This window comes from Euwallacea fornicatus, chromosome 35 (assembly GCF_040115645.1).
Source record: "Euwallacea fornicatus isolate EFF26 chromosome 35, ASM4011564v1, whole genome shotgun sequence".
Lineage (NCBI taxonomy): Eukaryota > Metazoa > Arthropoda > Insecta > Coleoptera > Curculionidae > Euwallacea > Euwallacea fornicatus.
In genome coordinates this window covers 1,493,894-1,516,273 of record NC_089575.1, presented here as the reverse complement: position 1 = coordinate 1,516,273, position 22,380 = coordinate 1,493,894, and the positions used below count along the sequence as shown (strand labels likewise).

Here is a 22,380-nt window from a genome sequence, read left to right as displayed (position 1 = left end):
ACTTTTGTAGCATTCGGGGCATTCTATTAGATTCTAAATGCTCTTAGTGTTAGTGTAACATCCAAGAAAGCAAAACTTATTCAATACGAAAATAATTACACCAAATCCAAATTTAAAACCGTTATTTTTGTTTTTTATTTAACATAAACTTCATCCATGCTTATTATTATCAAACCGTTCACCATCTACAAATATTTGGCTTTCCCAGATGAAAATCTATCGTCCAAAAGTTGCGCTTTTTTGAGAACCGCCCTTTTCTGGGCCTCATCAAATTTATTCACTTGCAAATCCAAATCTCTGTTAAATGGTCTGCGTTCTTTAGAACTACTAGCACCCTAAAATGACAGTGCTGCGTTAATATCAAACAAAAATTCCAACATGCCTTACCTCATTATTATCCTTTTTAATTTTCTCTTGATGCAACTCCACCAAACTTTTATCCGATTTCCTTTTGTGCTTCTTAGATAACAAATCAAATTCAGTGTCCCTTTTCTCCAATTCTCTTCGTTCTGCCTCTGCCTTAAAATCCAACTTTTTCTCCTCCTTCTTACCTTTACTTTTCTCACCAGGGATATCAGTCCAAGCTGACCTAAAAACAGACAATTTCAATTTAATATAATAATTCTTGTTCACTTAACTACCTGTCAGACATATCAGGCCCCGCTTTCTTCCTAAATTGCCGGGGTCCAAGACCGAAAGTAGCAGCTTTTGCTTCGGGCAATTCGATCATCCACGATTCCCTAGTTGGTTCCTGCTTATCTGGTTCAAGATTATTAATCCGCATCTGAAGAGCTCTTTCCTCCAAAGCAGTGTGAACTGCTGACTTCTTGGACATGCCAGGTGGCAATGGCCCATAAGACTCATCATCGTCATCATCTTCAGGCTTTTCCCAACCTCCAACTGAGTAATCCTGATTTTCAAATTGTTTTCTTACATGAGGAGGTAAAGTTGGTCCTATATTCCTGGCATCAATGGTTTCTGACAGCGGCGCAGTTTTGTTAAGTAAATGTGGAGGGAGTTTGGGACCAAATGACTGAGTTTCGTCAACGTAAATTTTCACTAAATTAGGCGACAATTGGGGGCCTATTGCAGCTTCTAATTTATTAATTTCAGAATGAATTTGTGAAGGTATTGTTGGTCCAATAAATTTCGATTCTGCAACTGTTTTGGAGAAACGAGGTTCTTGATCAGAGTCCTGCAGAGGAAATTTTTAATTACTTTTAGATAGGTTAAAATAAAACTTACAGAATCTGAATCACGCACCATTGCTCAGGCTAATTAGCTACTGCAAATAAACAAGAAACAGACATTTTTAGTTTATTAAAATGATCAATATATTAAGTACGGGTCATTGCAAAGAGAAAAGAAAAGTTTAAGTTCACTCACAAAACCATTTTTTTAATCTTTCTACTACTGTATTTAATACTTTTCACCATCCCTGCTGTAAAAATGCTCTTTAAACTTTGACTAACTGAAGAGTTCCAGACAATCTCATTAATTCTTTGGCTAACTATAGTGCTGCAGTCTGGGTCATAAGCAATTGCTCGCAAAACGTCCTCTGTATCCTGCCTGAAATTGCCCTTATTCCAATATCTGGTCAGCAGTTTCTGGGGCCATCTTGGAAGTTGGTTCAAATGATGAAGCTTTGCCAAGGGACTTATGTCTTGCGCGCAATATTCTACTAAATCAGAGTTGCCAGCAGTTTTCTTATCATCTAATTTCAATACAGGAAAATCTACATAATCATGAAGATGTAAAAGAAAGGGTTTATATAAATTTCTGAATCCTGGTATTTGAGCCTTTACTATATTGTCCACTTTGTTTCTATTTTCACCGAAAACCATACGAAAATCCCCTAGGTAACTTAAATTACAAATTGAATGATAAAACTCATATTCACTGAAAGATTCTGGAAGAGTCAAAAGTGCTGCATGTACAGCTGATTGCAAGTTCAACTGTAGGGCTGTTTCCAACTCACTATCAAGAGGTTTTTTAATTATCTCCACAGGCTTATGCAAACGTCCAGCTAAATACAAGTCTGACCATTCAAGCAAGTCTGTGATAATGTCCTCAGTTGCCACAACACCATATTTAACCAAAGAGTCATCTATATGCACCAGAGTATTAAAATACACTTTTGCTCCGAAGTTTCTTTGGTAGCGGCTAATGAAATCGTGACCGAAATACTTGAGACCACTATAATGTGATGAGTTCATATGCAAGTTTGCTTCATGCCAGGCTATTGGGTCTTTAACCGCAAATATTAGATCTATCATATTTTCCTTTCCATCGCTGTTAAATTGTTTTTTCACCCCAGATCCGTAGGCAAAACCGAAGGTGAAATTTTGTGGAAATTTTGCCATAATGCGCTGGTAAATTGGGGGAACAATTGTAATTTTTGTGAGAGACATTATGACGTTACGAATTGTTATTTTTAGAGGAGCATAAAGAGAAAATATTGTTGATTGAAATAAAGTTGGTTTAAAGGGATGTGTATTTATAAATTGATAAAATTATTCAATTTAATTTATATTAAATAATGTAAATATAACCTATAAACTTACCGATAATTCATTTTCCGCCATTTTGGTTTTTACTTTGAAATATGTCAATGGTAACACTGGTGTAACATTCATCATCTCTCTGATAAAAAAGTACCTTTTAATCCCTTTTCAATCTACTAGATAAAACAAGATAAAATTAGTTAAGGTTCCCCATAACATATAAATGAATTATCCAAATTTTTTAAATCCTATTTGTTCAAATTTGAGGTTAGGGGTAATATTTATTTTTTTAATCGTCTGCTATGATTAAAAATGTAAATGGTTGTTAAATTTTTACACTAAAATGTGTAGCAATGACCCAAATCACTATTAAATTTAAATACATCGTTCTAACCGGCTTATCGTTTATAGGTAAAACATTTTGAACCGTTCCAAATGCATTTTAAATAAGTAGTTTGGTTCCAGCTCTCCTGATAATAATCCTCAAACAGCTTAACAGAGATAATATTGCAATTTCCCAAGCCAAATCAGATTCTTGGAAATTTCCTGAAGATGTAGAGCATGCAGATTATTTACTAAAAGAAGCTATCAAAAAAATTGAGGCCCTGGAAGAAAAGATAATTTCATTAGAAGCCAGAGTCCCAAAAACATACCCTGATGTCAATTTTTTAAATTATTTGAAAAGGAAAAGAATTTTGGTAATTACAACCAATCCCTATACAAATGTTTAATTATTTGACTTTTAATAGAATGTTTAAATATTTATGACAATGCTTTAAAATGGGGTAATGTTTGTTTGAAATGCTCAGTCATGAACACATTTAGAAAGATTAAAGATTTACCATTAATGTTTAAAATATGTGAGTTAAACATGGAAATTACTTAGTGAATATCAGGAGAAGACTAAACTACTAAAAAAACTTACTTTGCAGATTACGGGTGGTGCTGGATTTGTTGGTTCTCATTTGGTGGATAGACTTATGCTTGAAGGTCATGAAGTGATAGTAGTCGATAACTTCTTCACTGGCAGAAAGCGCAATGTTGAGCACTGGATAGGTCATGAAAATTTTGAGCTAATACATCACGATATTGTAAACCCTCTTTTTATTGAAGTGGATGAGATTTATCATTTAGCAAGCCCTGCAAGTCCACCTCATTACATGCATAATCCTGTGAAAACTATCAAAACCAATACTCTAGGAACAATTAATATATTAGGTTGGTCCGTCATTGTGTCTTATATAATCATTCTCAAATATAACGATTTTAGGTTTAGCTAGGAGACTTAATGCAAAAATCTTAATTGCAAGTACTTCTGAGGTTTATGGAGACCCTGATATTCATCCCCAGCCAGAAAGTTATTGGGGACATGTCAATCCCATAGGTATATTGCCTGAAGATTCAAGGAGAATATTTTCTATTAATTATGATGGTTATTAGGGCCTAGAGCCTGCTATGATGAGGGAAAACGAGTGTCTGAGACACTCACCTATGCCTATGCAAAGCAGGAAAATATGCAGGTCAGAGTGGCTCGCATTTTCAATACCTATGGGCCTAGAATGCATATGAATGATGGACGAGTAGTGTCTAACTTTATTTTACAGGCATTGCAAAATGATGTCATTACAGTGAGAGGGAAAATAAATGGTGTTACTCCTATAAACTAATCACAATTTGACACAGGTATATGGTTCAGGGGAACAAACTAGGTCTTTCCAATATGTCTCAGATTTAGTTGAGGGTTTGGTGGTTTTAATGAATTCAAATTATTCACAACCTGTAAATTTGGGCAATCCTGTAGAGCATACGATTAATGGTAAGTGCTGTTTATTTAATAGTTTTACGTGTAATATTTATTGAGGGACTTTATCAGAGTTTGCCTCAATTATAAAAAAGCTGGTAGGGGGGCACAGTAAAGTTGTTCATGTAAGTGAAGTGGAAGATGATCCTCAAAGAAGGAGGCCAGATATTGCTAGAGCTAAACAATATTTGGGGTGGGAACCAAATGTGGATTTGAACAGTGGGCTTCGTAAGACTGTGGAGTACTTTCGTCAGGAATTGAAACGGTTTAAATACTCACATATTAACAAATTCAAGACTAAAAAACCCAGCTAGGAGACATTTGTACATTTTTGTAGATAAAAAAAGTTCTTTGTTATATACTTCATTTGTTTAGCTCCTTCCTATAGGTGAGCTCAAGATACATGTGATATATTTTTCTTAATCAATAACATATTCTTTAGAAACCAAACAATAATTGAAAGAGTTCCAATAAATTCTTTTTGTGTACCCAAATTTTCGAAATTCTTATGTTAGAAATAAACTCCGTTACACAATTGTTGACGCTGTTTAAAAAGTACGCTCTTGTGGGCAATACGTATTATCTTAGAATTTTTAGATGTCTAATAGAATGTAAAGTATTGAAGACGTATAAAAATATTTGTTTCGTTATTCAAACAGTGTTTTTTTTTATTTCTTATTCAGACATGTCCTGCAGAACCCATTCTATAGTATATAAAACGATATATAATTGCACTAACTAGAGATAAATTAACTAAGTATCTATATGGTTTTATTCCACACAGTGCGGCGTCTTTTCTTATCCAGGCTTAACAGAAACGATATAATATAAAATTTTCCAGCAGTTGAAACTTTGTATATAGTGTTTTCCAGTCTCAGTCTCGTCCCCCAGTCCTAATCACATTTAATGATTAATCTCCATTGACACTCTTCAACGGAGTACAAAATGGGGTTTTAAAGGGTTTCAATCCAGTGGAACCTGTTCCATTACAATCTGAAACGTTATTTTTTTATATTATGTGAAGAAGAGCAATTGCGTTGAAAAATGTTAATATTAAAAAAATCTATCATGTAACACCAAAAAACATTTCAAAGTCGTTAGTAACGCTGATTAGCACTGTATTAGCCACCACTACACTACATCAAGCACTTAGTGGGTAGACAGTTCCTACAGAACTCAAATCCCTCCTATGACCCTTGAGGCGACTCACACTACCTAAAACGCATTCATAGGGTACCTTAGCACACATTTCTCTGTACTGATTATCGTCGCACCAAGGGCCGCGTTCTGGCAGTGGCTGCCCCCTCCTACGCAACTCCTGGCTCACTTCCACGAGGTCCAGGATCGAAATGGGGTCCAGTTTGTGCCTGAATATCAGCCCCACTAAGTACTCGATGTAGTGCTGCCTGCCACGAGCCAAACAAACGAAGAGGGTTAGTTAGTTTATGTATCGAGGGTCTAGTGAACGCAAAGATTATGTATTTGTGAACTTTTGTTGTAATTGGGCAGGTTTTTAAACTGAAAGTAAATTGAGAAATCAGTTTGAAAAATATTTAAAGTTAATTGAGGACGGTTGTTTGAAAATAACTTCAGACTGAGATGAGCTCCATAGCTAATTTTTTGAGGCAAAAATTATTATCAGTGATGTTCCCTTCGACCTTACGTGGGTTTTATGCACTATATTCAAATTTTATCTTTCTTTTCATTTCGAAACATAACTTCCGTCAAATATTCATGATGATGAGGTTTAGTTAAACATAGGCAACATAGAAGGTGTTTATTTCAAAGCGGACCATCTGAAATATGTATCTCTCGATGCGGAGGAAGATTTTAAATAATAAAAAAAAATCTACTTGGATATCTAGGTGAAGTTTAATTTAACATTAGAGAGAATTGTATCAGTCACTTCCTCATCCCCAGCTACCCTTATTTTGATATTTCACATCGAGAGGGGAAGTCATTTGAAATATTAAAGTGATGGTAGTCGAGGGTGCGGGAGTGACAGATACAATTCTCTTTAACATCAATTTAAACTTCCCCCTGGATATCTAAATAGGCGTCTTTTTATTATTATATATACAAGAGTATATATAATATAAATATTTATAGTATATATACAAGAGAAATTTTTCGTGGTTTATTTAGAAATAAACACCGTGTATAATATGCTTATGTACAGTGTTGTGGGTTGCGTCTCCTTTCGCCGATCGTCAGTGTATTGTCATGTGACACGCTCGATTTCTGATTGGTTGGAGCAACGTTAGTCATTTTCCGTTGTTTTTCAGTTTGTAGATTTTTGTATTTTCTTTTAGTCTTTTTTTTAATGGTAATATAAAGCGCTATATCGGACTTACTCGTGTACTTAAGTACATCCGTGACACATTACGATGCAAAATTGTCTTGTGGGTCAGTTCATATCATCACAATGTTGCACTTAAGTACTAATATTTTAAACGTGAACTAACCAACAATTAAAATCAAACAATTCAAATAAAAATTCCCCCATGAGTAAACTTAAATTTGAACGAACATGATGGATTCAAATCAACCAATCAAAATCGAGATCGCAATGCTTTGCCCACTGGCGCCTTCTAGCTTCCAGTTTACTAGCTTAATTTCCTGCGTTTCCATGGAGAATGAAAATCCTTTTGAATCTAGCACTGATATCGTTTTCAAGGCGTTTTTGAATAATGCAGATAGAGTTTAATTCCTGATAAAATCATTGAAATACTAATTAACTGAAAACATACATAAAACGCTGTGTAATGGTGTCATAATATTTAATTATTTTTGGTGTTGATGAGTTGTAGAACTCCAAAATTTCCTTCCCATATAACAAAGCAAAATACCTGTTTGAGCCTAAAATGATACATGCCCTTGGGGGTGGCATAAGCATTAGGCGGCAACTTTTTCGCCGCCCTCCGAACGATTGTTTCTAAATCGTCTTCTTGGAGAATCTCTATGGTTTCTATACGGTTTTTGCGAATCAAAAGGCTCAAATATTCAATATAATGCGTTCTGTAAAACTCGGATACTTCCGATTGAGTTGAATTATCTACTGAATGCACAAACCTGCATAATCCCGCCTGTCCAGGGCCGACTTCACCATTGCAAACCGTGTCTATAAGCCCACTGGGAGTTTCCTTTTGGAGTGGAACTAGGCACTTAATGACTGCGCTCGCATTCTCCTCTCTTTCACTTGGAAGTTCTGTGTCAAATTTGATTTTGTTGTCCTGTATAAAAATGAAGTTAAATGCACTCACAAATGTTTTTCAAATAAATTACCTTTAAAAGCTTTTGTAATTCTTGAGGTTCCTTGTCCCGAAGATAGAATAAACAGTTCCTGGGATGATGGGCGTGGAGGCCCAATTTGGCGCAATACTGGCTAATGCCGCATTTTACACCCATCATGAAAGGTTTGCCGCAGCCGTAGCAGAACTCGTGTTTGCACTGGAAGCAGGTGAAATGCATGCAGCCCCCTTTCGCCAGGGAGTATCTAAAAATAACTTTAAAAATTAATTTTCTTGGGGTTACACAACAATTACCGGAATTTGCAATTTGGACAGTCTATTCCGTTTTCTGCTAAATGCTTAGCCACAGCAGAGGCCTGGTTTTCTGGGTCATTTGCGTCTTTCCACTCTGCGAATTTCTCGCAAGAGATGCCTTCATGCTGCTTCTCCCACTGAAAACAAAAATTAAAAGCTTGCAGGTAATTATAATAAATGCTTCATGCATACACAACAAATAATGGGATTGTTATGGACATTTAAACTGAAGAACTGTTTACTTACTGGTCGTCTGCAGCTTGCACACGTCACAGACTTACAATCAGGACAAATAAGTCGTTTCTGTTTAGGATGAGCAATAAATCCAGACGAGCACTATAAATCACACGTAGTGGTAATTAACGAAAGGGGATGAGGTTTAACTGTTTTATTACCTGGACACACCACTTGAAATTCGGGTCTTGCATCAGCGTCCTGTCTCTCAGTTTTTGCTGGAACAGCTCGTGAACTTGCGCATCCAATATGCCCTTAAGCAATATGTCCAAATTTGAGAAATAGTCGGAGATTTCGTCCTCGTTCACAGAATTATTATTGTGGCTATAAATTGAGAAGTTATTTTTTTTATTTGTTTGTTTTGGAGTTTTACCTGAGGTCAGGCGTTTTGCAGAATGGACAGTTGCAGTCCATAATGCTCCTATCAGTGATTTGCACGGTGAAGTAGTTCTTGGCGCATTCTTGGCAACATCGATGGGTGCATTTGAGCATTGATATGATCTGCGGAAGAATACAGTACAAACATCAACAAATGCTTTCGTTCATCTTAAAGCACGTACCTGATTCATAGGATATCTCCCTGCGCACAACTCACAGTCCTGCCTCAAATAGGCAATGGCAGCCTCTAAGCTGCTGCAGTCTTTTACAGCCTCCAAAGCCTCATGAACTGAGAATTTTAGCGCCATTAAACTGGCTGCCAATTCCGCCTGCTGGTAGTCTTCGACTTGGCCTTCGGCTAAAAATCTTCGTGCCTGCCTCTAAATAACAAAAAGAAATTGTATTAGGACTGAAATAAATTTTTAAATACATTAAGCCCTGAAAAATTACACACTAAAGCTCTAGCTCACCTCTAAAACTTCAATTTCACTAGGCTCTTTCCGTTCTAGTTTAAATAACTCTTTTCCACTATCAGCTTCAATCACATCCTCAATAAATTCCCCTCGCCCTCCCTCGCTGCTCTCAGTTTCATCTACCTCAATCTCATCATCTTCAGAGTCATAATCCTCACTCTCGCAGGTCTCTTCTATTGAGCAACGGGCGATTTTATTCTTGTTAATTTCGTGATTCAGCTCCAGAGCGATTTCTTCAAATTTTTTATACTCCTCTAAGTCACTTTGAATAAGCTCTCTCTTTACCTGGTCGGGATCGTCGTTAAACTCATCATCACTCAACAGTTCTTCAATGCTGTTGTCTGATACTGAGCTGCTGCTATCGTCATTGTCTAGGCTTTTTGTGTAGGATTGCTTCTTGGAGCTGGTATTTGAATCTATAGAGGTTCTAAAGGAGGAAAGGGAAATTTTTTTTGTTAAATGTTTTGAATTCGGAATAAAGTCTTCATCTTTGCTAGACTGAGCTGAAGATTTTTGTAGTATCTCAGAAGGTTTGGAGGTGCTAGGTCTGTTTGAATCCAGTAGTTTTGGTGATAAGCTCTTTGCGGAGCGTTGGTTTTTATTATAATTGCTTGCTGCTTTATCACAGGTTTTTTCAGATTTAGTTTCGTCAAGTTTGTCTTTAGGTGGACTGGGCATTCTTACAGGAATTTTGCTTCCGTTCGTATTGATTGGTTTAGATTTTGGTTCGTCTCTGCATATGGAACTTTGCCGGGATAGAATGGGAATTTTAGATTTGCTTAGGATACTCTGCTTATTTTGCGGCATCTGTATCTTTGTGTTAGTCACAGGCTTTTCCACGCACAAATCAGGTTCCAGTTTCTCTTCAATTGGGGAATCTGGCATTTGCCTTACTGGCATGTTTTTGAACTTGGCATACTTTTGACTATCGCTCTTCTTTAAGGGCTTTTTCCTCTCTAGTTTATGTCCAATTTTAGCCACATCGACATTTTCATTACAACTGGTTTTTTCAAATTTACAAACCATGTTTATAACATTATCACTAGCTACACTCAGTCTGCTGTCTGATTCTTGAGTGTCACTAATGCTGGTTTCAGTTGTGCTGCTAGAACTTTCTTTCCTTTGCAACTCCGTAGCCTTTTCAGCTCTTCGTCGAGCCTTTCTGATCGATTTTCTTCGGCTTTTACTAGATTTTCTACTAGACTTCTTTCCGGTTGGCGGCAAGTTTTCTTTAACTTTTGGAATCGGAGATTCACGGCCTTGACCAATGATTTCCTGAGGTTCTTGTGTGGTATTTTTAGTTGTCGGTTCTTCCATGTTTTTTCTTGACTTCTTCTTTTTGCTCAATTTTCTGGTTTTAGGGTCAGTAAGATCTATTATGTTGACCATTAAATCTTGAGCTAGAGAACAACTTTTAGCTTCAGGAGCTTCTGAAACAGTTGGCAAAGAATTAATACCCATATTTTCTACCATCTCAGACTGATTACCAGCTGAAAATTCATAATTAATCGCAGGGTTGTTCTCATCCCCATCATTCTCTATAATACCACTAAGCATAACATTTTTTTTGTCCACAGTTATGATTTTCTCTTGATCAATCTGCAATGAATTCTCAAATATTCCTTTTTGGTTAGTTTGATCGTCAATTGAAATTTCGTGATTGTAGTTTTTTGAATCTTTTTTATATGCTTCAGAAGCTGAGATATTAACTTCTGCAGCTGAGATCGGTTTCGATTCTAATTTGGCAGAAATTTCTTCAGTGTTTAGAATCTCAACATCTTTGTGTTTATGCGGAGCTGCTAATGTCTGCTTTTCAAAGCGTTTTTGATGGTCTTGCAGATCCGTTGAAGCTTCTAAACTTCGATGTCCTTCAGTAATAGATTGGTGGTCTTCTAGGGCTTGAGTTTTGTCTTCTGAAATCGGATTTTGTACGAATTGTTGAGTATTTGATATTCGGTTATCTTGGTGTTTTTGTGCAGTTTCTGAAATGTCTTTGTTAGAGCTTTTTTGATGGTCTTCTAGTCCTGTTGAAGTTTCAGAGGTTTGTTCTTCAGAAATCTGGCAGGTGTTTGCTTGAAGATAGAGTTTATCACCTGAAATGGGTTTCAGTAACAAATGTGCCTCACTTTTTTTAGTGTTTTGGTCTATATCAATTTTTTCATTGTCTTTGAGACTGTTTGAGATTTGATTTTTCTCAATAACTAGCTGATGACTCTCTTGTACTTTCTCATTGACATCAACATCTTGTTGAGAATTTGCAAATATTTGTTGTGTGTTAATTCCCTGATCGTTATTTTTTTCTTCTGTTGCTGCATTAATTTTTTGCACTGGTGCCTCAGAATTTGCTTTGACCTTTAAAATTTCGTTTTGGTCCATTGTCTTAAAATTCGTATTCTCTCCACTGCTTCCAAAATATTCTCTCACTCCTTGCTGATTTAGTACTAATTGCGCAGTGCTCTCCTGTGCCGTTTCTTCTACATTTTTCGGATTATCTGGCAACAGCACAGTTCCCCCTCCCAAGTGCACCTTTAAAGTTGAAATACTGAGTTTGCTCGAGTTTTTTTGATCCGGAATTTTTCCCTCAATGGGGTCTTCAATTGCGTCTACGAATTGTTCATCCCCAAGTCCATTTTCCTCGCTGGAGCTGGAAGATTCCGACTCTATATGATCTTTTTTAAGTAAATCGGCAGGATCTAGCCCTGCCGTGTCCACCACTTGGATCACAGTGCTGCTTTTTTCCACGTAAGCTTTGGGGCTTTGAGCGACTTCCAGTGTGGTCACTACAGGGGCTTTTGGGGGCGTTTCTACTACTTTCGTAAGAGTTGTTATTGATGGTAGAGGTACATTGGTTTTTTTATGATTACTGTTAGAAGCTGCAACCACTTCATCTAAACTATTGATATCTTGAATGTTTCTTAATATTTCATTTTCTAAATCGTTCAACGAATTTAGTATTTCATTTTTGTCTTGAATAACATTTTTCGGGACTTTTTTCGAATCTCTCGAGGGGCTACTTACGTTCTGAGGGGAAGATTTCTCGCTGGAGTTGTTATTTACTGAACTTACCGCTTCTGCTTGCTTTTTTAATACTTTCTCCTCCTCGCTAAGTGCATCTAAGAAGTAATTTTTTAATTATATTACACTGTAGGTAACCAATCACATACCTTCCCCTCTGAATCTTTGTAGCGTAGCCCCATCATTACCCGCCTCATTTTCGATCCCTGTCGGTGGACCCCAGATACGCATTAAAAAAGGTTTGATCTGCGTTTTATTCAGTTCTGTATAAGCAGCTTCTAAGTCACCGTGATGAGCTGTTAATACTGTTATTATGTCTTCTCGAGAGAAGTCCCCTCTGTTCGCCAATTCAGCGTACTAAAAAAGAGTTAGTTAGCTACGTGTTTTACAATTCTCGCTATGTTGCTTACCTTTCTTTGACGCTGCTCCACGCACTCTTGCACAGCAGGCCATAGTTCTCCTTTATGGCAGCGTAGGCCATCTCTAGCCTCTTTTTCTGAGACTGTTCCTACTATGTTCATGGGTCCTTCACGACCCATTTGGGTAGCAAGAGTTTGAACACTGGCGATCATGGCTGACCAGTGTTCGTTAAGCCAAGCAATTGGGTTCATGTCCTAAATTGTCGGTTAAATACTTACTGATTTGTAAGAAAACTATACATACTTTGCAATGTAGTAAAGCTGCTTGAACTTCATCTGCGGAATATTTGTGTTGCTCTGCTTCCTTATACAAAATGACCCAAATGATTAAATATAATTATTAATACAAAAGACTATAATGACTTACTCTTAGCAATTTCACCAGTTCCATTCCTTGAGTTCTTTGGTTTTGTTGGTCTAAATACTCTGAAGGATGCACAGAGTCATTGCACTGTCGGTGACTTTGAAACTCTACTGGGTCCATCTGGAATATTTATTTCATGCTTAAAATTCGAAAATATTTTTGCATGCAACTCTACTATATGCACTATCTACTCCAATAGAAATTACAAGAGGCATCTCTAAATTCATGCTGCTCAAATGCAAATGATTAAAACAACTCCACACATTTTCTGTTCACCCTGTAATATCCAAAATCTTGATGATTAAGCCGTCTATTGTACAATTCAGCTTTTCTAAGGTCCATAATGCTGTTTGATAATCGATGATTTTGATGGTGTTTTCTCTGCCTTGGCCTATCGAAATAATAAGGGTCCTCGTAGTCAAATGGCATTGGACTTGGTTCCCTACTCCCAGGCAAACTCTGAAATTCGATTAATATGTTTTTAATTTTTAATACGATTTCTTACTGAAACTAACTTGTGAATCCGTAGTATAACTGTGTCTGCTCGAAGATCTGTGTAATGACCATTCTGACCCCCTTTTTGATGAGCTTGCATGCATCGATTGGGATCTGTGCAATTCCCTCTGCTTACTGCCTCGACTCACCGATATTGCCCTCGCTGATCTAGGGCTTTTCCCTTCATCCTGTGGTTTAATTTCTTCATATGTCTACAAATGTTCATATATAATATTAATTAATCAACATTTGCCTTATTAAAGTCCCTATACCTGAGTAGATATATTTTGAGGTGGTGGTGAAGTGCCAGTATTGGCAGTAACCAACTTTTTCTCCGTCAAATGTACAAAATCTGGAGGTGGAGACGTACCACATCCTGTTGAAACTTTTGCCGCTTCGGCAGCCTCATTTATAGCTGCTACTTCGGCCTCGATTAAATCGTCTTCTCGAAACGCGGCGTTTATCGCACTATTTGCTGCAAGAAACACTATAATAAAGCACATTGAGGACACTACACACTAATTTATTAGTAAAAACACTAAGCACAGAACACTCACGACACTAAGAAGGTTTTTGTGTTAGTCGAACAGAAACATCAACGAGGCGGGTACTATTTGCTCCTATAAAATGATGCCGTAAATTTTGTTCCAGGCCAAAAGCTGATCTTTCTGATTGTCCTACCTTTAGGCTTGCTCTCGGCCTTTTTCTTCTCCTCCACCTCCAGATTGATTTTTTCCAGTTTAGCTTGCATTGATTCAGTTTCGCTGTAGTTATTAGCGCTATTTGCGCTGTAATCATCAGAGCTCGGGCTTTGCAATAGGGTCTTCCCTTTGTCTTTTCCCTTATTAGGACCAGCTGGGGGTTTTTTTGAAGCTATTATGAGTTTTTTCATTTTGTTGATCGAAGATGGGGATTGGACAATGTTCACTTTTGTTGTTGAAGTCTTGCAACAAACCGAGCATACCCTAGTACCCGGTTCATTGACGAAAGTACAATGTTCGCAGCTCCACGAATCTTCAGGAAGTTGCTTCTTATTTAAATTCTCATCATCTTCTTGTATTGGGCTTTCATTGTAGCTGATTTCCGGGCGTTTCGGACTATCCTCATCGCTTTCCTCATCGTCAGTTTCACCACTAGATGAGGCCACAACACTGGCTCTACTTCTATGACTTACTGATCCTCGATCACTGTTTTTGCTGCTCATATTCCTCCTAAGGGCCTCTCGAGGTAAAGAAGAGCTATCTCTAAGGGGGCGTTCGCGTACTACATATCTTCCTAAAGATCTCCTTTCGCTCCTTCCATCCCCATGACTGAAGACCGACCTTCTGTCTTCAATATCGTTCGAGTCTTCATCGGAGGTTTCATCTCTGTACTTCCTGCGCGACTTTCTGCTCGCGGTGGATTTGCGGGATTTGATGCTTTGAGTGGGAGAAGCTGGGCGTGAATGGGAGCAGGCTCTGCAATCCTATCAAATAAATTCCATTGAAGATTACTTTAGAATTAATTCTACCTGTTATGCGGAGGTGGTAATCCATATGGATATGATGGCCCATGCCAAGCACCCATCCACATGGGATTTCCAGGATATGCACCAGGCATTACATTGAGACTCATATTGCTCCCGTGCGAAGGGTCCCAGCAACACTGGTGTTGGTCCATCCAAGTATTTTGACAACACGGCATTGGATAGTTCAATTGTGCCATAGAATGAGCCTATAAAATATATCTTTAAAAGCTGATCATGTGTATTTTTTAGTTTGATGCTACCGTGCATTTTTTAATTTTAATTTTATTCTGCCTTCCTAATTACTATAATGTTAGGTTTAAATAAATTAATAGTTGAAAAGAAAATAAAATATAAAAAAACCTACTTAAAATATAAATATTCAATAGGTACCTGCTGCATTGGCACAAATCCATGATGATGATACGGTACGGTGTTATTCAAATCAAATACTGAGGAACTATGGGGCAATCCTCGATTGCTTGATGACGGACAAGATGTGTTACTCAACTTCCTGGACACTCGGGCTCCAATATCCGATCCAGAAATGCTTCCTGTTCTGTGCCGCAAACCTCGATTTTGTTCCCAATCCGGATATCCAGATTCTCTATTTGAGGACTGATCGAATTCTGAAACTGCGCTTGGTAAATTAGGAGTAGTGCCCCTCATGGCCATTTGGTGCTTTCTGTAGCGTTCTTGGAGAGATGGACTAGGGCTCGGAGCTTGAAACTGCCGGAAGTCATCTTGGGACAGTTGAGAATTTGATCTGGATGCTTTATGAAGAAGAATTGTATTTAGGTTTCGGATTTTGAGTATGAGACTTACTAGGATAACTTGGAAGTCCACTGCTAGGGCTTGTAGGAGTTGGAGGTAGAGGTCTGCTCCCCAAAGTAAAACCTTTTCGCAAACTATTCATTTTCTCCTTCAAGCTAAAGGCTCCTTCTTTTCGGGGCATGGTAAAAGACGACATTCCCTGCTGCAAATGAATTTGGTTATCGCCTCCCGTTTTAATAATGAATTGTTTCTATTAATTAGTTGGAGCTTAGAGATGCCATATTAATTCAGTAGCAGTCCATCATCAAAGCAAAAGACATTCACTACATAGAACGCACCAAGCAGCTGTAAAACTATCCACAATTACCTGGTTTTTCATGGGGATGGGGGACGGGCATGGGGAGGGTCCTACAGAGCCGGATCGTCGTCTCCTAGGGGGTGGCACAGGCAATGGTGGGGCTTCTCCCTTTGGGGGTAATGGGGGCCGGATTTGTTGAATTCCTCGTTCTTCAACTCTCTATATGAAATTATCTTTGAAAAGCTTGACGAGAAGAGACAGAACACGTATTACTCGTCTTAAATGTGATTGTCTCTTTGGGTGTCGATGGTACATATCATCGCAGGATAGACAAAAATTTTGTTGACAGTCCTCGCAGCGCACACTAACTGATGTAGCTGAGGAACCGCATAGTTGACAGCGTCTTTGAGAGGTTGCTAGGAAAAGAATTTTAGTCTTTTGGAATTTTTCAGATTTAAAAGACCAAATACCCAAATTAGGTGACTGTATATTTTCATCCAATGGAGGTGCATTGGAATACTGCCCGAATTCGATAACTTCATAATCGGGTTCCTGATTCTGTTGGTGTTTCACATTCAGATGGTCTTTAGAGTCTGGTGGAACGGGTGGAGGAGGAATTCCGCTCGAACCACTTTTATTCTGAAAAATTGAACTGGTAGATTTTTAGGTATTATGAAATAAAAAATAATAACAAAACAATAAAGTAATTAGAATAATGATTTTTACAAAAAAATAAGAGGAAACGAAGATTTTGGAAGGTCCCGTTTTGAATGGAAAATGCTGTATGTATTCTTGGTTGCATGACACTTGTATTTCAGTGTCTAGTAACAATATACGAATTATGATTTTTTTTCATTTTAACTTATTAAAACGTTTCTAAAAGAGGACAGCAAAAGCACGCTTCAATCTATGTTTTAATGAGTCGCAAACTCTACAAGACATATACTGTAAACTAATAAAGTGAATCTATATATTTACCTATATTGTGACTCGATAAAAAGTGAAAGGAGGATAATTCTAAATGCATTCCAATAAAACCACGTATTTTACGACCTTCTAGTAGCATTTTTAGTGTATTTCTAGCCACACTTCTTTTAATTTTATTTCAAATAACGTCGCAACATCGAATTAAAAATAACCGCGTCATTTCGCGGTCAAATTTAAATTTAGTCATCCCTAGAGTTTTTCGTCCCGTCATATTGGTTACACATGACAGAGTCTTCTCCTGTCTAATATCTGCTGACCCGATTTGTTGCCTACTCCTTTTAACTGTACATAACAAAAAGAGAAAGTCATATAGCCTATTAAAAGATGTCTAAAGTGAACACCCACATTTTTCGGCAATTGTTTTCTTTTATTTACGTTTGGCAAATATGGCGCATCGGGTGACAAAGCCTTGACAGTTTTTGGTTTTTAATCAGAAAAATAAATTAAATTAATGGATTAATTTTGTTTTTTAAAAATGTTCGCTCTTCCAAACTTCTGCCGCGTTTGCCTGAAATACGATAAAAACCTCATTGATTTGGCCCACATCGAGAATGAGCCGAACGAAACGTTAATGAGTAAACTACAGCTCTGCGTATCTGAAGTGGTGAGTTTATTGTTGTTTAGTTTACCCGGAACCGGGATTGTTATGTATTTGTTTATAGGAATGGACTGCCTTCAAGCCTTTATTGTGTCATCCCTGTATAAAGCGATTGAACATAGCTTACAGCTTCAAGAAACAATGTGTGCAGTCTGCAGGGGTTTTAAAAAATTATGTTGAATTGGTTAAGGAATCTCAAAAGAAAAATGAATCTCAAACCCCTGCGAAACCCGAGAGTGTCGTGGGACAAGGGGGTGCCTATATGTTGCTACCCAATCAGAAGTATGTCAAGATTCTAGTGGGGTCACAAAATCAAGGGACGACAGGTAACAACGTAAACTCCTATCAAAACGTCTTTTTGAATCTTATACCGACGACTACTATCAGCCCTGTGCCACAAGTGTCAGATAGTGGGAGCAAAAAAGTCAAAGATACTAACCAAAACGTATTTTTAAACATCAACAACACATTTCAAAAATTTATTCCTATTTCCCCTGTTGATCCCCCACCATTAAAACTTCATAAGAAACCCAGAGAATCCGTACTCAAAAACAATGTGAATGTTAGTGAGTTATTAACAGAATCCAATGCAGAAGAAATGAGTGTTGAAATTGACCCAACGTCATTTTTGTCTCTTGAACATGATGATCCTTCTGAAAGTGAAGATGAATTGAAACATGACTGGGATGAAGTGATTACAAAGCAGAAAGTTGACATGGTAAAAGCAAAGGTGAATGGGGTCGGTACAGTGATATCAAATGGCAAAGAGACCCAAACAAATTCTGCTAACTTTGTTCCTATTCTTCCGAAAGATGACTTGTACTCTGGTGGGCACTTTTTGTCTACTGCTCAGGACAGGGCTGATATTAACTGTGAGTCATGCCAAAGATCATTTCCAACACTCAGGATGCTTAAACAACATCTTAAACAATTCCATCTTGGAAAACTACCATTTAAATGTGGCTATTGTTATACTGAGTATCTAATTCGTTCAGAATATGAAGACTGCATCAATAGACATAGAAAAGATCAGGACTCACAGAATTCCTCATTGACATTGAAAGACTTTGCTGATGGAAATTCTTCATTTGAAGGTGATGCACTTAGTGTTTCATTAATAACAGAAACGCCAGCCGATGTAAATTTGGAGCCCAATGCAAATGGGGATTATGTGTGCACAGTTTGCAAGAGAATGTTCAATAGTTCTGCTGGTTTGCTGAGGCATAGAGTGCGGAAGCATAACCAGAAGAACCGAAAGAAGTATTTCATAAAAGGCATGAAGAATGCCAAATGTGATATTTGCAATAGGGAGTTTTCCACGCAATCTTATATGCAATTGCATAGAAAACTACACATGAGGGAAGATGGGGGGTATAAATATAAGGTGCAGGGTAGGAGCAAGTATAAGAATATTCCTGGGGAAGAAGGTGAGCAAGGTGACAAGGATGAAAATGCTAAAGAAGGGGATACTGAAGCAAATAAAGAGATTTCTTCAGAAGTGGTTGAGCCTGAAAAAGAGGACACTGAAGAGGAGACTGAAAGTGACACTGAAGCAAAGCCTGCCAGGAAGAGAAGGAAGATTTCCTCTAAAACAAGTGTTAGCTCAAATGAAGAGGATATTAAGAAGGCACAGCATGAAGATCAAGGTTCAGAATCAAGCAGCGACTCTGAATCCAACTCGGATGAACACAATGATAAAAATTAGATTTTAGCTGTAGGAACACAAGTTTTTTACACATTAGAATTGAGGAGAAGAGGCCAAGTTTGGCCTTATACCTTGCAATACTAGATACTTGATTTTTACTATCAAGAGGTATTGCAACCAAAATATTGTTTACGATTTTTTTATTTCTAGTGCGTAAGTTTAAAGACTAAAGTTTTATTATAATAACAATTAGAAGGGATCTTTTCTCTAGGTTTAGAGTAGATGCATATTTGCCAGTAAAAAATGGCGAAGAGAAGTGTTGAGTCACTGTATGATAAACTTATATTTTAGTTTTTTTTAGGCGAAAAGTATTAGATACATAAAGATTTTATTTAGTGACAATAATGCGGTTAATCTTTTAGCGCATTTGCCATCTACTTGATATAATGTAAAGCGAGAGCTTATGCTCCGGTTCTGTATAAAGTAAAGGAGAAATTACAGTAATAAGGATTCCTAAAGCCTTTGGAACAAATATGCATTTTACAAGACATTCGTTATCGATTAAATCCTTAGTTTAATGCTTTTTAAGCATACTACTATATCCCATTTTCTTCGAACTGATTTTGGATAATTATTTTTTACACTTCAGATTTATAGTAAGAAGTGTTAAGGACACTAGTATTTCTAGGTTTATCATGCTACTTTTAATTTAAGAATCTTTGAAGGTTATTGAATTTGTCATTCAGCTTTGGTTTTATACTATATGCCTATTTTTTTTATTCACTTACAACCTGTAGACTTATAATTTAGTTTGGATTTAACGTCATGATATTGTCCCAGTTGTAAATAATTGATTCTTATGTGTTTGTACTAGGTTTGCTTAAAAGAGTTATCAGAAATCGAGAGCCACGTTCTAAAAATTGGAAATCCACTCCCAAGATCTACAGTCTTTTGAACATTTGTTCTCTTTTATATATTATGATCTTCCATAGTGATAAACCCCTTTTTGAGGGGTCTATTTCTGTTGCTTACCACCCATTGAGGCATATTTCGGGCCATTCTTAACCTTGTGGAGGGATTGGAGATCACCATGGGTTTCCATTTGTTGTCTTGTTTATTCTGAAACAAATTATATACGAGTTAAGGTTATTTCACACAACTTTTTTTTTATTTATATATCATATCATGTATTTTATATTGTATCCACAATAAAATATTTTTTGACAAAAAGTAGCCTTTAAAACTAGTCAAAATACAGAACTAAAAGGCAGCATTGGCAAGTATGGTCTATTATCCTTTTTAATTTATGTCCTTTTTACGTTGCCTAACGCATTATTGCCAGTTCTCCCGGAACCTACTTCTAACTTCTATGTGAATACATTCTGAGTTATTTATTTGCGTATTCGTGAGTCTATTCCAGTCCAAAAGAGAACATTCGAATATTTATGTGTAAAGTTTTGATACCGGAAAACTCAATTTGAAAACTGGTGTGACGAAAATATAACCGATGATTTAGCGCTCACTAAGTCCCACGGAAAGAATATTTTTAGATGCACAAAACCAGGAACTGTCCGGCCAGCCTTGATTTGTCGATTACAAGCGTTTAGTACATTAAACTGGACATCAAACTAAAATGTAGGTCAGCAACAACAAAATAAAGCAAGTTTAAACACACTTTTGCTAGTTAAATGTGAGCTGAACTTAAGAGCTGATTATATTGGTCTTTTACGTCGAGTAATTTCAAACAATGTCGCGAGAGACTGGAGTTATTAACAAATTATAATTACACATTTTTAATTAGAGTTGATTAACCCAAAAAAAGTAAAAACATCTCGGCCGAATTCCTGGCAAACTTTTGAGCGGAGGATATTTTTGGGAATCGCTATACTTCCCGTTTCATCGTTACAGGTACTTGGAAAGTGTGATAATAAATCAGGCTAATACACAAAAGGCCTATTAATAAGATTTTGTTATCCAATGATAGTTTCAAGGAAAATTATTTCCATGTCTATTCTATTACATAACATTTCTTGTAATTATTATCTCTCATTTTCAACTACCTGTACTAGATGATTGATGGAAAGTTGGCGAACACTCAGAAATGTATATTGTTGTTTTCAAATTGAACGGTTTATTTTCAACTCATTTATAGACATTTTTAGAGTTTATTTTGCTTCCGTATTATAAAAGTACGAGTTTACTCTTATTTTTGTTTATTTGTATGATATGAATGACCGGATGCCCCACACATGCCTTTGAGATATCGAATTTCCAACCACAGGGTATTCTAATCTGATCCAAAAGTCGTAGATTGGAAAGCTGGTTTGATAGACGAAAGGGAAATTGTTTAAGAGAGGATTACGCAGCTCTGACTTTTGGAAGGTGGTACATAAATATGTTATCGTATTACCTACTGAATTTTTGAAATGAATATAAATCGTTCTTTGTTGACTGGGAACTTCATATATAAATATCAGAAAAATATCTCTAGAAGGTACTCCCGCAGTAAATCATGCGCATCGAAAGTTTTTCTGCAAGAGAACACAAAAACAGCTGATTTTGCCAGCATTTTGTAGGTATTAAGTAACATTTCCCCGCTGAAAAGGACCGTTTTTAAATTCTCGGTTTATGAAAATTCGAAAGTTGCGTTGGCGGAGAGCAACCGAAGAAAGAACTTACGTTCATATTGATAGGGGAAAACGGCCCTTTACTCCGATGGAACACTGTTGCACATTGCCATTAGGCCTACGAACACAACTAGCCGGGCTGAAGACGTGCCTAGTCCGTCTGGATTACCGCGTTCTAATATTAGTTGCACCGTTTGACATTTTGCCAAATTTTCGAGGTATTAATAAGACGCATGAGGTGTCTACTGTAGCCAGTGGTATTTTCGAATGTTTTAGATTAATTGAGCATGGAAAGCAGTCAGGGAAAGCGCTGTTGAAACTTTAATTCGTAGATAATTGAAGGTATTTTCTAGAAACGTTGCAGAGTTCCCAGAAACTTTTCTATATTGTCAGATAGCCTTCGTCCGCCATTTTGTCCAGAAGTCCACGCGTACGTTTGACAATTTCGTCAAGGTCCATGAATGCAGTGTATTGATTTATCAAAACTCTGGTCATTCAACTTTATATCAAATAAATTCATAATTGGAGTAAATGGACCAAGTTACTTAACTTTTTGTGAATAATAAACAATTCACGAAGCTTGTTTTTAATTTAATGTCCGCTCCGCCTGTTGATTGTATCATATTGCACCTCTTGTTCCACCTCCTTATTATTACGGACATTTCTAGAGTAAATCAAGATTTGATGACATTGCTTTAATACTTCTATTTTTTTTTCTT

At 37.0% G+C, this 22,380-nt stretch overlaps 5 protein-coding genes across 12 annotated transcripts; 2 read left to right on the top strand and 3 right to left on the bottom strand.

The window, feature by feature from the left end:
- Positions 1-107: 107 nt before the first annotated feature.
- Positions 108-2,684, bottom strand: LOC136348815 (GPALPP motifs-containing protein 1). 2 transcript variants are annotated; one of them, XM_066299964.1, is made up of 5 exons: positions 2,565-2,679; positions 1,246-1,285; positions 642-1,195; positions 388-589; positions 108-335 (listed from the first exon to the last, which is right to left on the bottom strand). In XM_066299964.1, exons 2-5 carry the CDS (start codon positions 1,264-1,266, stop codon positions 186-188), a joined length of 927 nt encoding a protein of 308 aa, XP_066156061.1. In that variant the 5' UTR covers positions 1,267-1,285; positions 2,565-2,679; the 3' UTR covers positions 108-185. The 2 variants fall into 2 exon arrangements, with proteins under 2 accessions (XP_066156061.1, XP_066156060.1); XM_066299963.1 differs by lacking the exon at positions 1,246-1,285 and having other exon boundaries at positions 2,565-2,684.
- Positions 1,305-2,553, bottom strand: LOC136348813 (phosphatidate cytidylyltransferase, mitochondrial). The gene has a single exon (XM_066299960.1). It carries the CDS (start codon positions 2,409-2,411, stop codon positions 1,383-1,385), a length of 1,029 nt encoding a protein of 342 aa, XP_066156057.1. The 5' UTR covers positions 2,412-2,553; the 3' UTR covers positions 1,305-1,382.
- LOC136348811 (UDP-glucuronic acid decarboxylase 1-like) lies at positions 2,630-4,961 on the top strand. Its single transcript, XM_066299958.1, has 7 exons — positions 2,630-2,915; positions 2,970-3,202; positions 3,437-3,722; positions 3,775-3,888; positions 3,945-4,132; positions 4,188-4,320; positions 4,378-4,961. Exons 1-7 carry the CDS (start codon positions 2,858-2,860, stop codon positions 4,617-4,619), a joined length of 1,254 nt encoding a protein of 417 aa, XP_066156055.1. The 5' UTR covers positions 2,630-2,857; the 3' UTR covers positions 4,620-4,961.
- Positions 4,955-21,926, bottom strand: LUBEL (Linear Ubiquitin E3 ligase). 7 transcript variants are annotated; one of them, XR_010733725.1, is made up of 27 exons: positions 21,714-21,924; positions 20,067-20,153; positions 16,275-16,443; positions 16,078-16,220; positions 15,874-16,023; positions 15,558-15,708; positions 15,126-15,505; positions 14,739-14,941; positions 13,910-14,685; positions 13,501-13,703; positions 13,249-13,440; positions 13,010-13,192; positions 12,737-12,853; positions 12,614-12,673; positions 12,361-12,564; positions 12,100-12,307; positions 8,933-12,048; positions 8,645-8,842; positions 8,458-8,585; positions 8,246-8,408; positions 8,097-8,186; positions 7,851-7,987; positions 7,591-7,801; positions 7,378-7,538; positions 7,155-7,323; positions 5,543-5,711; positions 4,955-5,298 (listed from the first exon to the last, which is right to left on the bottom strand). XR_010733725.1 is itself a non-coding variant. In XM_066299944.1 (25 exons), the coding sequence occupies exons 1-25, from the start codon at positions 21,717-21,719 to the stop codon at positions 5,269-5,271; spliced, it is 7,689 nt and encodes a 2,562-aa protein (XP_066156041.1). In that variant the 5' UTR covers positions 21,720-21,924; the 3' UTR covers positions 4,955-5,268. The 7 variants fall into 7 exon arrangements, 4 of the variants coding, with proteins under 4 accessions (XP_066156041.1, XP_066156040.1, XP_066156039.1 ...); XR_010733724.1 differs by having other exon boundaries at positions 16,078-16,443; positions 21,714-21,925; XR_010733726.1 differs by lacking the exon at positions 8,097-8,186 and having other exon boundaries at positions 16,078-16,443; positions 21,714-21,926.
- On the top strand, positions 17,177-20,305 carry LOC136348807 (uncharacterized). Its single transcript, XM_066299954.1, has 2 exons — positions 17,177-17,395; positions 17,454-20,305. Exons 1-2 carry the CDS (start codon positions 17,267-17,269, stop codon positions 19,092-19,094), a joined length of 1,770 nt encoding a protein of 589 aa, XP_066156051.1. The 5' UTR covers positions 17,177-17,266; the 3' UTR covers positions 19,095-20,305.
- Positions 21,927-22,380: the final 454 nt, after the last annotated feature.

Excerpts from the sequence above, each read along its gene's own strand:
- LUBEL (XM_066299941.1), bottom strand. Across the intron at positions 13,193-13,248 it reads GTTATACTACGGATTCACAA|AGTTTGCCTGGGAGTAGGGA; the intron begins GTTAGTTTCAGT and ends ATCGAATTTCAG. Across the intron at positions 8,409-8,457 it reads TGCAAAACGCCTGACCTCAG|CCACAATAATAATTCTGTGA; the intron begins GTAAAACTCCAA and ends CTCAATTTATAG.
- LOC136348807 (XM_066299954.1), top strand. The coding sequence starts at position 17,267 with ATGTTCGCTCTTCCAAACTTCTGCCGCGTTTGCCTGAAATACGATAAA. Across the intron at positions 17,396-17,453 it reads AGCTCTGCGTATCTGAAGTG|GAATGGACTGCCTTCAAGCC; the intron begins GTGAGTTTATTG and ends ATTTGTTTATAG.
- LOC136348815 (XM_066299963.1), bottom strand. The coding sequence starts at position 2,639 with ATGATGAATGTTACACCAGTGTTACCATTGACATATTTCAAAGTAAAA. Across the intron at positions 590-641 it reads GGGCCTGATATGTCTGACAG|GTCAGCTTGGACTGATATCC; the intron begins GTAGTTAAGTGA and ends GTCTGTTTTTAG. Across the intron at positions 336-387 it reads TTAAAAAGGATAATAATGAG|GGTGCTAGTAGTTCTAAAGA; the intron begins GTAAGGCATGTT and ends CTGTCATTTTAG.
- LOC136348811 (XM_066299958.1), top strand. The coding sequence starts at position 2,858 with ATGACCCAAATCACTATTAAATTTAAATACATCGTTCTAACCGGCTTA. Across the intron at positions 2,916-2,969 it reads AACCGGCTTATCGTTTATAG|CTCTCCTGATAATAATCCTC; the intron begins GTAAAACATTTT and ends GTTTGGTTCCAG. Across the intron at positions 4,321-4,377 it reads TGTAGAGCATACGATTAATG|AGTTTGCCTCAATTATAAAA; the intron begins GTAAGTGCTGTT and ends GGACTTTATCAG.
- LOC136348813 (XM_066299960.1), bottom strand. The coding sequence starts at position 2,411 with ATGTCTCTCACAAAAATTACAATTGTTCCCCCAATTTACCAGCGCATT.